This window comes from Rhinolophus sinicus, linkage group LG10, assembly GCF_036562045.2.
Source record: "Rhinolophus sinicus isolate RSC01 linkage group LG10, ASM3656204v1, whole genome shotgun sequence".
Lineage (NCBI taxonomy): Eukaryota > Metazoa > Chordata > Mammalia > Chiroptera > Rhinolophidae > Rhinolophus > Rhinolophus sinicus.
This window is the reverse complement of record NC_133759.1, coordinates 88,731,427-88,744,554: the sequence shown is the minus strand read 5'-3', so window position 1 is coordinate 88,744,554 and position 13,128 is coordinate 88,731,427. Positions and strand designations below refer to the sequence as shown.

The following is a 13,128-nucleotide window of genomic DNA, read 5'->3' as shown; positions in this document are numbered from 1 at the left end:
CATTTTTACAGGAAAAGAAAGGACTTGAGTATAGTCTCTGCTTGTAGGCTATGTCTCTTTTTGGATTAGCTACATATAAGTGATTCAGGATACATGAACACAAAAGTATTAGATAATAAAGTACTTAGATTGTTTTCAGTCTTATGGTCCAGTTGTACTTATGTCACATCTGTAATGCTTATACTGGTAGTCTCTTGGTAAGGGTTTTGCCTGTTTTCGTAAGGTGGCAACACATGAAGTATACTACTTGACCTTCAGTTTTGGTTGTTGTAACTCCATCTGTAATATATGTTAAAGCAAATTCATTTGGTAATTGTTGCTTGCCATTACCACAGATCATGAATGTATGTTAAAAATTTTTAAGTCTGATTAAGAGTTTAAAAAGACAAAAATGTACACTATATTCATGGCATTAGTTTCAGATGTCCACCCGAAAAATAAAATAGCATAGAAGTATTTTGTAAAAATTAAAAATCTTTATATCAGTGCTGCAATCATTAAAGTAAACGTTGCAGATATGTGTGTGTGTGCAACATACACACACACACATTCTATCCTACCTTGGTCTTCTGGATATGAGAGATTCCTCAAAATCGTGAGGTTGTGGCAAGAGACTGCCTCTTAACTTACCTCCCCTCACATATACTCAAGGAGAGGAGATGTAAGGATTTCTGTTGTTTTAATACTTTATATATCTACATTCTTGATGGCAAAATACTTTTGGTTACTAATACCTGCAGTCTTAAAAATGTTTGTATACATCTTTGAGAATCTTTCCTAGGAAACTGAACATTTTAAAAGGTTTATGCCCATAGATACACTTACTAGTACTTACAATAGAGAAAAATTGGAACCCCTAAATATCCAGTTATAGAAAACAAGTTAATTATGGTGTATTCATTAGGTCAGCTATTATGCAGCCATTCAGAAGTTTGTGAAGAGGTTGGAAATAATAGAAGAGTGCTTGCAATATAATGTTAATGGAAAAAAAAACAATATATAACATATGCAATAATAATAACAATTACAGGGAAAGGAAAAGGCAAACCTAAAGTATTTATAAGATGCATCAATGAATTGATCTATGTAACAATGGTGGTTGCTTTGTATGATTGCACTCTTGATTTTACTTTTCTGTTTATGTAGGTAGAGTACTACTATGATAAAAAAGAAAGTAATTGCAGAATGGGGAGAAAATGCTCATTCATTGATGTTCTAGGAAAGAACATTACTGGCCTCCATTTTATCATTGTTGCCATCGAATTATTAGACATTAATAAAATAATAAATTAACAAGTGGGGTATTTAAGAACATAATACCATAGTAAAAAGATATATATTTCTTCTACCAATATTAAACAATACTGTACATAATAAGGTGCTCAAGACAAAATTTTGTTAAATTTATGAGGATATCAAGTCAGTTATTTTAGTTCTCAGATCTTCCGATAAAGTAGTAAACACGCCTCAAATAACGTTTTTTGCTTATATTTAAATACATTTATTTTTCTACCTTGAAATAAGTTTTTTGTTTTTTTTTACTTTGTGTTTTAACTCTTGAACTTGTAGGGGTTTCCTGCAGAATTTGCCATGTACTTAAACTATTGTCGTGGGCTGCGCTTTGAGGAAGCTCCCGATTATATGTATCTGAGGCAGCTATTCCGCATTCTTTTCAGGTCAGTTTTTAAGGTATTTTAACACTATGAACTCCAGTGAGGGTAATTAGTTAAATCCACCCAACATATTTATTCTGAAAAGTGGCAAATTAAAGTGGGTCTAGCCAACATGAATAAAATTTTGAAAAGCTGAGTTTTTGGCTCTTTTCCATTAGTGTAAATGTGCTTGAAATTAGTTTGGATTGGAGAGGCAGTTGAATCAAACTCAAAGTAAAATCTAACTTTTCCACAATAATTGTATTTCACATTAGACCTAAGTGATTGTCAGTGGCCCTGGGAACTCTCCAACTTTGGTACAGAAGCAAAATGAAAAGCAATTAATGTATCAAGCAGTCATGGAGTCCTGGATAGTGGAGGCAGTCCCAAACTCTAGGTTTCCCTAGGTGCAACCCAGAATTGGTCTTGAAAATGGGGGGGAAGAGAGTACAACATAGTTCATAAACTAGTTGGAAGTGAATATGAATTGGAGGTAATCCTCTAACCCCAGAACAGTCTTCCCAAGCCACCAGCATAAATACCTACCTCACAAATTTATAGTCCCATTCCTACTCTTGATTTGTTTTTAGGAGGTACCTCCTATGGTGATTACCCCCAACACATAACTGACAGTGTTTTGTTCCTGCTGCCTTCCATTCCCACCCTCCTTCCCCCTTTAAGATAGTTTAAAGGCAGCTTCTTTTTGAAAAGGGAGAGGATTTATTCTTAACTGAATACGGCAGACCAAAGTGCTGACATTTTCCTCTAATGACATGTAAAAAGTAGAATTAATTAAAACTCTGAATAGTGAAAATTAGAAATCTGCCACACTTGGAGAAAATAATCATTTCCTTAAAAAATTCCCTCACTGTCTTGAAAGTTCTGTAGTGTATTAAACTAGTCTTATCAAAGGATTACCATACAATTTTCTATTTTCCAGGACCCTGAACCACCAATATGACTACACATTCGATTGGACAATGTTAAAGCAAAAAGCAGCACAGCAGGCAGCCTCTTCAAGTGGGCAGGGTCAGCAGGCCCAAACCCCCACAGGCAAGCAAACTGACAAAACCAAGAGTAACATGAAAGGTTAGTAGCCAAGAACCAAGTGACGTTAGAGGGAAAAAAATTGAACACAAAATTGGGTAATTCATTCATTTCTAACAGTGTTAGATCAAGGAGGTGGTTTTAAAATACATAAAAATTTGGCTCTATGTTTTTAAAAAAAGACGTCCTTGGAAAATTTGACTACTAACTTTAAACCCAAATGTCCTTGTTCATATATATGTATATGTATTTGTATATACATATATGTGTGTATATATTATATCATTTCTCTTGGGATTTTGGGTCATTTTTAACAACTGCATCTTTTTTACTCATTCATTAACTCTTTTCCAAAATAAATATTTGGTGTTGGGAATATGGTATAATCAATCAATCCAAAATCCTAGACCTAACACTTGTTGATTTTTAATAATGAGTTTGGTTAGCCATGATGTCTTGACTTTCTTGCAGACTAACAGTGTTAAAGAATTTTTTCTGCATGGTAATGCTTTAGCGTTTAAAATGAAAACTTGTAAACATGATCTGATTTCAAGAGGTGAGTCTGGCATTGCCCCCAAAGTGTTTATCTTCTCAGTTAGAGAGCACCTTGTTTTTAAGCTCTTAAATGCTCAAATAACTGAAAAGCTCAACACATCTTTCCTAGTCCAAAAAATAAATTTCTCTTTTAGTTGTTATTTGACTACATATGTTCTTAATTTCAAAATGATTCTTTTGTTAATTGTCTTTATTTTTTAAAATATTACTGATATTCAGGGTCTAGGGCTCCGACGTGGAATTGAATTCTGCAGTTAGGCCTTGCAAATTAAAAAAAATTGGGGCAAATGCCATTGAACTGCTAGTCTGTTTCCTTTCTCTGGCACTCTTGGTGCTGTGAGGAGTAGAACTGTTAGAGCACAGCTCCATTTCTTATCCCTGGTGCCTTACAGTTCGACTCCTGTGTTTCATGTTGTTTGTTTTCTTTTCCCCTTTGTGGGGCTTTACTCCTGATTGATACCTGCCTACTTTATGGAAGTGGTGGGCAGGTAAGGTTTGGTTTGATTTCTAATTATTTAATTTCTGAATGACTGCTCTAGTCTGAACTTGGTCTTTGGTCCATATCTTTAGTGTTGTATTTAAACTATTTTATAATTTAAAAATAGATTCTAATCTGAGGATACTTTTCACAAAATATAATTAATTGATGTCATCCTCATCCCAGCAGCTCATCCATTAGGAATGAAGTTGAGATACTTCCATGTTTCTGTATTTGGGAAGGATTCACGGTTGAAGATTTAATCTAATGAAGGTCCTTAAATGATGAGATTTCAGCTCAGGATAGCAAACACTAATGCTTGCCCAGTACTCTGCCTGTGCCTCTCAGTTGGGACTTAACTGCCCCTTTTGAGTGTTTTAATCATTGTATAACTAATCATAGTGCCAAGGTAGGAGAAATGATCCTACTATTTAGGTAAAATGACATAGAATCTCTAAACAGAGGACTTGTTACACCTGACACCTATCGTATATTTGCTTTTTCTCACAAAATGAAACCAATTTTTGCTTAAAGCTAGCTGGGATAATAGGATCATCATGAGTTGCAGTTTCTAGAACTAAAATTAGATTGAAATCTCAGCTGACCTAGAACATTTCACTTCAGGCATTCAGCAGCCTTCAGAAAGAATTATACCTTATTTTGAGCTAATTCCATTGTTGGTTTACTGTGTCTCTCTTACTCAATAAAACAAGCAGAATTTTTGTCCTACCTTATCCAGGTCTTAAAGATGAGAAGTTGGACCCACTGAGTTAGTATGTTTCCTTGGGGTGGGGGGGAATTGTAATTAAACTTAAGTTTAATCCTTACTGTGTATTGTAGCTATTTTTCATAAAAGCAACTTAAAAGCTTATAAAAATCTTATAGCATTATTAGACACAGAGGTTATACAAATTATTACATAAACATGGACTTGTAAATTTTTGGAAAAATTGGACTTTTCATAAAACACATCACATTTCATTGACTACTTTCAGAGATGCATATCCAGACACTGTAATTTGACTCCAGGCAAAATACTGCTTGCAACTAAAATGTGCCACTCCACAGAATACAAACAACAAAATTCTTTTTGATCTTTGATTTCTTGAAAACATATTTATTTTGGATATAGAACTTAGTGCCCCAAACAAATTTTACACAAAACACCCTATACAAGTATATAAAGCCATGGAAGTTTGAGCAGGTTTTGAGCAGGTGGCATGAAATAGGTATGGGGGAGCCAGTTATCCTAACGTCTACCTCTAACCCCGTTTTCTGGGTCAACCTCTAAGTAAGGGTGTTTAAAAGCATCCTATCTTAGGGTCCACTACAGTTTTTTATTCAAGGAAGAGCAGCTCAATGATTTGATTCTAAGAAATCCTTTCAGTGACGGTGAAACACCATATTTCACTTTTCTAGTTAAAATTTTAAAAAGTGCTTTTATAAATGCATTATATTAGGTGTTATTCACAGAGTTATACTTTCAGAGGTTTCCACATCAGAGAATTCGGTTTCTTTAATGAATCTTCAGCAAGTAAATCTATATTGCAGGAATATTGGTTTCTAGAAAAATCCCCCAAATGGTGGCATTCACTAGTATATTTTATGATCATTTTTATTTTTGAAAAAAATCTATAACGAAGGTTCCATGGACAGCTATAAGTTGTTTTAGCAGTTCACTAAAAATGTCCAAAACTTTAAAGTCTGACTTAATTCAGCTAAGACGGGCTAATTATATGTAATAGGCTTCTATCCTAATAAATACTTTTCTAAAGAAAAGATCTTTTGAAATGTTCATTCCAAAGCCCATCAAAAAAACTAAGAATAAGAAACAGGGAGTTTCTCTTAATGCCCACTGTGATCTATACTAATTTTTAGTGCTCAGCTGTTACACGGTTATAATTGTTTTTATACATGTTAAAGAGAAAAATAAAAAGATTCACGTTTGATACACTTCCAAATACATTTCACTCCCTTTTCTTCAACTATGGGGGATTATCAGAAAAGTACTTGTCAAGACATAAGTAGTACTAACGGAAAAGAAAACATTTTTAGGACTTTCCCAATCCAATTAAGTCCATCATTTCTTTATAGTTAAGGGCAGAGAAGGGGAGCATTTCAGAAGGTAGAGAAACCAAACGTGGATCCTCACATAGGTCTGCTATTCTCATCATCTTAACCCATTTGTTCACTGCTTCAGTCATCAATACTAAGCATAGTATTATCATAATAGGTAACTGAATGTCCAACTGTTGACATTCAAGAGATGAGAAATAACTTTCCATCCCATTATTCTACCATATCTTCCTTGAATTACCTTCCAGTATTTACTGGGCTTCACCTACCATTTATGTGTAGCTTAACTTTTTCTGACTTCACCAATTGCTGCTAGGAACGTGGCTGGTCACTTAGCAACGTAGCCCAAATCACAGGGGAAGACCTTGAAATACCTGGAGAGACTGATCCACTCTGAATACACACAGTTCAAAGAAGTGCCAGGGAGCTGCACCTGCTTGCTGAAATTTTTGTCAGCTTTTTTCACTGTGGACAGACAATAAAGCTGGAGAGAAAAGAACTAAATAACTCGAAATGAAGATGAGTGTGCAAGAGTTGATCTGTGATGATCTGAAGTCCAGATCTCCAAGGCTTGCTGGACCTATCAAACTTTTTAACTTGTCAGATTGTCTGGATGATGCGACAGTCCAGAAGACCTAGAAGAGTTCAGTGTCGCTGTGACTCTGGTGTAAAATGCAGACCGTCTGCCCGTTGGGGAAGGAATCACTTGTAACAGGTATTTTAAAATTCAACAACTTCAACTCTCTGGCAGAATGAATTCTGTAATAGGGAAGATGAAGGAAATCAGATCCTCTGTCTGGTTTCTTTTTCTTTTAATGCAGTTTAGGGATGATGTGTACCTGCTATACTTAAGTTGTCATTTATCTTATTTGTAGTGATAAAATCTGTTTCCTTTGTCTAATTTGATATTGTGGAGGAGGAAGTTATTGTGGGGAGGGGTATTGGTTATTTTTCTTCTTTCATTTTTATACTGCCAATCTGATTCAGAATTCTCTAAGCTTGATTCTGATTGTATGCAGCCAAAAAAACAGATAAGCATGTTATAGGAAAAATTAATTTATATAAATAGCATTGCATAGTGACAAATATAAATATTATGTTTACATTTAAGAGTTATGTCTTATACTATGAAAGGATTCTACATTTCAAAAGCCCATCAGAAATGTTCACACCTTACTATTATATAAATATCCTTTTGAACTAGCTTGTAGTTCTATCAAAAAAATCAGGGTAATCTGAAGTTAATTCACAAATCGGAGCAGATACATTAACTTTTCAGATCGAGGGGCAGAATCTCCTCGTTAGTTATATAAAAATAAACATTTTTTCTCTTTTGCAGATTTGAAAAGAAACTTAGATGTAGCTAATAACTCCTGAATCTCAAATTAATCCTCCAACCCCGTTTTAACTTTTTTTTCCCTCTTTTTTTTTAGGAACACAGGGATCCATTTATTTTAACTACTGTTGCATTGAAGATGACTTTTTGGACTTCTAGAAGCCAGGAGACCCCACCTAAACTACAAGATTAAAACCGAGGACTAATGCATACTGGGAAAAAGCATGCTTAGCACATGAAGACTGAATGTTGAATACCTGCTGAATGTTCCTATTGAGATTTTGTTCTAAACAAACTTCACTAACATCTTAGGACAATACACTGGAGAAGCATTGATCCCTGGGTGGAGTGTCCTACCACTAGCCGATCTGAAGAGTTAAACCTGGATTTGACTGCTGTGTTTTCTACCGGGAATATTGTTAGGCTAGCCTTTAACCAATCTGTTAAACAATTACAATCACTAGTTGACCCAGCAATTTCTCAAATATCAGATAAAAGATGAACAAATAAAATTCTTCCCTAGGTATAATTCTTATCCCTATTAAAGACATGACAATTTTCTGACACTTTGAACACCAGTGTAACTTACATTTCCATTTCATGTGTTAGTGACAGTGGTTTCCATTTTAAAGCCGTTGGATATTCAACATAGTAATTATTCAGTATGATGTGATTGCATAAGCAAGCTGTGGTAAAAGAAAACCTAGAATTGGGATTAGATTGCAGATGGTCAGGTTTAAAAAATTTAGTTCAGTTTGATTTTTTTCTTTTGATTATTACCTTGATAATCCTATTTAATATATATCAAATAGATAATACTCCTTGTGGTGAAGTACATTTTCAAAAAGTTTTGTTATCTTTCATTTTTTGGCATTTGCTTTATGAACATAACACTTGGGAGAGGCAACAAAGATCTATTCTGTCCCTACTCTGGTGAGAGGCACTATGGAGCGGCAAGAAGTACAGGGCTTACATCTAGTCCTCAGGGCTTAGCACAGTGTGTTTATTAAGTAAATGGAAATGATTCCTGCCCTCAAGGGAAAAAACTCCTAGTTAACAAGTGGAGGAATATTTACCAAGAAATGATATGTAAATGTTTGATATTATCTTTGAAAAAAGGCATATATGCATGGAAATAAATTATGGAAGTATTTTATCCCCCCCAAATCCATTGAAGATGATCCAACAAAGGAGAAGTACCAAAAAAAAGGAGTGTTGTTTTTTTTCCTAAGGAAGGCACAGCTCACAGTGGCCCTTGTAGCCACAGATTAAGTTTGTAGGGGATAGATAGGCACATTTCCTGTGGTTTCTTGTAGCCATAGATAGCCTTTCTGAGGAAGCCCTAGTCCAATTGTGTCCGAGGACAGCAGGAGTGTTTACAGGATGGGGAGGCTTGAGAAAAAGAAAGCCAAAAAAGCACCTCATTTATGTTTTGAAATGAGGGACAAAACCTAACATTTTTAATTTAACTGTTGGAGGTAAAGAATTAAGGTCTGAGGTTTCTGTATAAAAAACATACCAGTTTTGTGTTCAGTGGAATAACTCAAATAATTATGCCTTGAATACATGTATGAAAACTTATTCCTTATTTGTATCAGAAATAATGTACAGAAAAGTTCCTGCTCCTAGTATGGTTAAAACTATACTTTCTAGTTAAAGCAGTACAGTTTTCATTCATTTGACTTATAATTGAACATATATGTTCTAGGTATTAGAAATGCAAAAGTAAACAAAACAGGCTTACTGGAATTAACAGTAATTCTCTAGCTTGAGAATTGTATGCTGATTGGCAGGTTTTGATTTCACTGTATACTGCTGCTACCTAGAAGTATCCAGAATAGGAAGGTTTCTTGTTCTTCTGTTTTAAAAAATTGAGCTAGTGATTTTCGAGTAGATGAAAATCACGAGTCCGCGCAATGGGTGTAGTTTAAAAAAAAATTTTTTTTAACTTGGAATGTTAACCTCTTTTTTCTGTTTTGATTTTTTAAAACAGGTTTCTAAACATGAATCGAGGAACAGAAGAAGCAGTGCAGATGATCGGAGCAGCATTTGTTTCTCCCCAAATCTAGAAATTTTAGTTCATATGTACACTAGCCAGTGGTTGTGGACAACCATTTACTTGGTGTAAAGAACTTAATTTCAGTATAAACTGGCTCTGGGCAGCATGGCTGATGCTGTGTCCCGAGTTGTAGCCGCTGTAATTGTGAATATTAACTGAGATAGTGAAACATGGTGTCCAGTTTTCTATTGCATTTTTTCAAGTGGAGAAGTTAACTAAATGGTTGACACACACAAATTGGTGGAGAAATTGTGCATATGCCAATTTTTTGTTAAAATCTTTTATTTTGAACTATACTGCTTTGAGATCTCATTTCAGAAGAACGGCATGAACAGTCTTCAGCCACAGTTGTGATGGTTGTAAATGCTCACAATTGTGCGTTCTTAGGGTTTATCCATCCTGGGGTTTGCAAGTTGTTCACTTAAAACATTCTTAAAACGGTCGGCTTCTTGTTTGCAAGCCACCTGATATGGTAGCAACCAAAGATTCCAGTGTTTGAGCATATGAAAGACTGCCTGCTTACCTGTGCTAGAAATAACAGCATCTAAAGTGAAGACTTAAGAAAAACTTAGTGACTACTAGATTATCCTTAGGACTCTGCATTAACTCTATAATGTTCTTGGTATTAAAAAAAACAAAAAAACATTTGTCACAGAAATTTAGTTAACATCTTAAAACTGAACATGTATGTATGTTGCTTAGATAAATGTAATCACTGTAAACATCTATATGATCTGGGATTTCGTTTTTATTTTGAAATGGGAGCTTTTTTGTTTACAAGTTCATTAAAAACTAAAAACTGTTTCTGTAAGGAAATGAGATTTTTTTTAAACAACAAAAAATGCCTTGCTGACTCACTATGAAATCAAATCTCCCCAATTTTTTAATAGACTACTTCAAGCCATTTGTTACATAATACTCCTTTGCAAATCATTTTAGGTTTAGTGTTCTAACTTTTCCTCAAATTTTTTTATTAAAAACTTTTTTGTTTTTTTGTTTGAAGGGGAAAGGCATTGTTTCCTTTTTTCTTTTTTTTTTTCTTCTTTTTTTTTTTTTTAATGACTTGCAGGCACAAATACCTAGTGCTGCATCTGCCAGGACTTGGTATTATAACTCCTGCAGCCTCAGACTAACAGCTGGACTGATTTTGAATAAGAATGAAAGCTTTAAAGGGTTTAACTACAAGATGAAGTTTTTCTTTAAATCCCATGTTTGTTCATTGGCTTGGAGCAGATTGACTCTTAACCTTGGAGAACATCACATCAGTGAGGTTCCTGGGATTGCTGACCTTCTCTGACCCACCCATTTCTGTGATTACCTGCGCTATTCTCAGTCTTATTTGCCTCTTTTTTTTCTGACCCAACAGAAGGACTTATTGACAATACTTTTTAAAATAGTATAATTTATTCATTCATAGCATGTCAGGATAAATTAAAGGAACTTGCGTCTGAAAATGCTGCCAGGAGCCTATTGTATAAATGTAGGTATTTTGTAAAATAACCATGAAACGGTAAATTGACACGCGTTTGGTCAGATTGTGTCAAGCTTAATTCTCTTTTTCATTTGAAAACTACTTTAGCAATAATTAATTCCATGATTGCCACATTCTGCCATTAAAGGATATGTTAACACCATCATACTGCAGAAATCTTAATGAGTATGAACTTTGGGTAGGCAGCTTTGTTTCTTTTCTATCCATCCATGTCAGTTAAGGTATTTGTTTCTTGACTAATAAACCCTTTGATACTTTTAGCCAGAAATCAGTCTCATAAAGCTATTTTTAAGTATAGTTTGTGTAAAATAAAAATGTTTAGCTTTGGTAATAACTTCCGAGCTGAACTCCCTCTAGCAAGATATTTTTCAGTGCTTTTATTTACTATGCACTTAGACTATGCACTTTTTCTGAAATATTTTTGTAACACTTAACTTTTTTGTATTTTTGCCATTTGAAAAGGTTGTGGTGTAGTTGGTCTGTAATTAAGTTGCAGGTTTATAACTGCTGTTAGCTTTGTAAATCAAAATATAGGTGTTTGTGTCCTGGTCTATCTTCATTCCATCTGCAGCTGGAGCTGGAATCCCATTGATCTTCTAGCTACCATTCATTTTCTTCACAGTTCACAAAAGAAGAGTGTGAAATTCAGTGAATGCTGTTACTAATCCTGTCGGGAGATGAATCTCATTTCACCAAAATTAAATTATGTTTTTCCACTAAAATGATGATACAAGTCGAAGACACATCACTCTGAAATTGGAAGACCTCACCACTTAAGGCTCCACAGTGGCTTACTCAGCTGAACTCTAGGTTACTACTCTTTACTTTGTTTACCCACTTGGGGGTGCAGTTTTTTTAAATGTTGGGAGATGGCCATTCTAACTACTGTTGAATGTCTCTGTTTTGGGAAGGTATAACAAAATAAAAAAGAATATTATGAAGGGAGAGACTCGTTATCTCCTCCCATATGGTTGTGCTCATGCTCCTATGGCCTATAAATGGAATTTTGGAGGTTTTCTTTTATTCATCAACAAATATTAAGAGACTTCTCCTATTTCTACTGGTCCTTGCAGTACTATTAAATGTTTCAAGCAGAGTATACTGTAATAGTTATAAATTTAACTATAATAAAAATACCAAACAAGGATTTTTAGAACCCAAGCCAACAAGCTAGTTTTCCCTAACGTTTGCTGAAGTAGTTGTCAAGAATAGGTTCTTTTAAGTTGAATGTACCATGGGAATTCTAAGAAGGGGTGGCCTAGACATTTGTAGCTCAGCTCTATAAATGCAGCAGTAGTCAGGTGTGTGACTTGCTGAGTCAAACTGATATGTAGCAATATTTTAGGTTTTTCTTTGTTTTTAAACACTAACTGATGTGAGCATAGGTCTATGTGATGTGTTAACAGAAGAATTTATGTGTCTCAGATGTGCTGTCCCCTTTAAAATGAGACTTTGTGAGACTATACTTTCTTTAGTCATGTTACTATTGCTCACAACATTTTGGGGAATCCCCTCCCCCCCAAAGTCTTTTCCACTCCTCTGGTATATATCTAATAATGACAAACTTGAGTATACTAATCATCTTCTGAAACAGCCAAAGATGGCAGTGAGTCAAGTTGATGTAGTCAGGCTATGCATTCTGTATTTAATCAACCAGTATGTAGTTAAAAGAAAAATGATTCGTTTTCTGAATTGACTTGTTAGACCAGTTTTGAATATAGATGCAAAAGTGTGATGAAAATGTTGAGCAATATTTGAGTAACTAGCTGTTCAAGACATGTTTCGAGTTGTTGATCAAATGCGTCGTGTCTGTTGCTGAGGCTGTGGACCCACAGTGGCTACAGTTCTATAGTGAGACCACACCCAGCAGGATTGAGAGACCTGGGAATTTCACGCCTCTTTTTGGTCTCTGCTTTTTTTCAGCCTGGTGGGGTGAATAAATATTGGGAGCGTTGTTGAGTTAATTGGTGTCAGTACTACCCAACACCTGAGACAAAACACCTGCCTCATTGGATGATTTCTGCATGAGTAGAAGAATAAAGTGGGGGTGAAAGTCTTAGAGACCAGTAGATCCAAGTCCTTCATAGTGAGTGGGGCAACCAGAGTGTATAAATCATAGTTATTTATCTGATATTTAAATTCAAGATTTTATATTTTACCTAGTCATTTGTCACTCCAGGCATGCAGAGTTTGAAGAAGTGGACTGAGCTGTTTTGGCATCACAGTGTACCTTCCAAATTGATGTTAGACTGTCTGGAGCTATGCCAGCAAGAGGGAATTAAAAAGTGACCAAGACAATAGTTTACAGTGTAGTAGAAGAGCAATTTCATACCACGCTGTAACTTTTGCTAAAAGGGAGCATTTGGGTGCTATGGGAGCACTTAGCAGGGATGGCCAGTTCGGTCTTGAAGTTGTTTAAGGCTTTTGGGAAGA

At 35.1% G+C, this 13,128-nt stretch overlaps 1 protein-coding gene across 7 annotated transcripts in view; it reads left to right on the top strand.

The window, feature by feature from the left end:
* CSNK1A1 (casein kinase 1 alpha 1) overlaps positions 1–11,670 on the top strand; it is a 43,713-nt gene extending 32,043 nt beyond the window's left edge. For 2 of the 7 annotated variants that reach the window (XM_019734334.2, XM_019734331.2), the window contains 4 exons: positions 1,570–1,676; positions 2,593–2,741; positions 6,413–6,523; positions 7,242–7,679. In XM_019734334.2, coding sequence (XP_019589893.1) covers positions 1,570–1,676; positions 2,593–2,741; positions 6,413–6,447 — 291 coding nt within the window. In that variant the 3' untranslated portion in view covers positions 6,448–6,523; positions 7,242–7,679. Of the gene's footprint in view, positions 1–1,569; positions 1,677–2,592; positions 2,747–6,412; positions 6,524–7,241; positions 7,680–9,137 lie in introns of those variants that run through there. The other 5 variants (XM_019734338.2, XM_019734333.2, XM_019734335.2 and 2 more) reach the window with 3 other exon arrangements.
* The last annotated feature ends 1,458 nt before the right edge of the window (positions 11,671–13,128 follow it).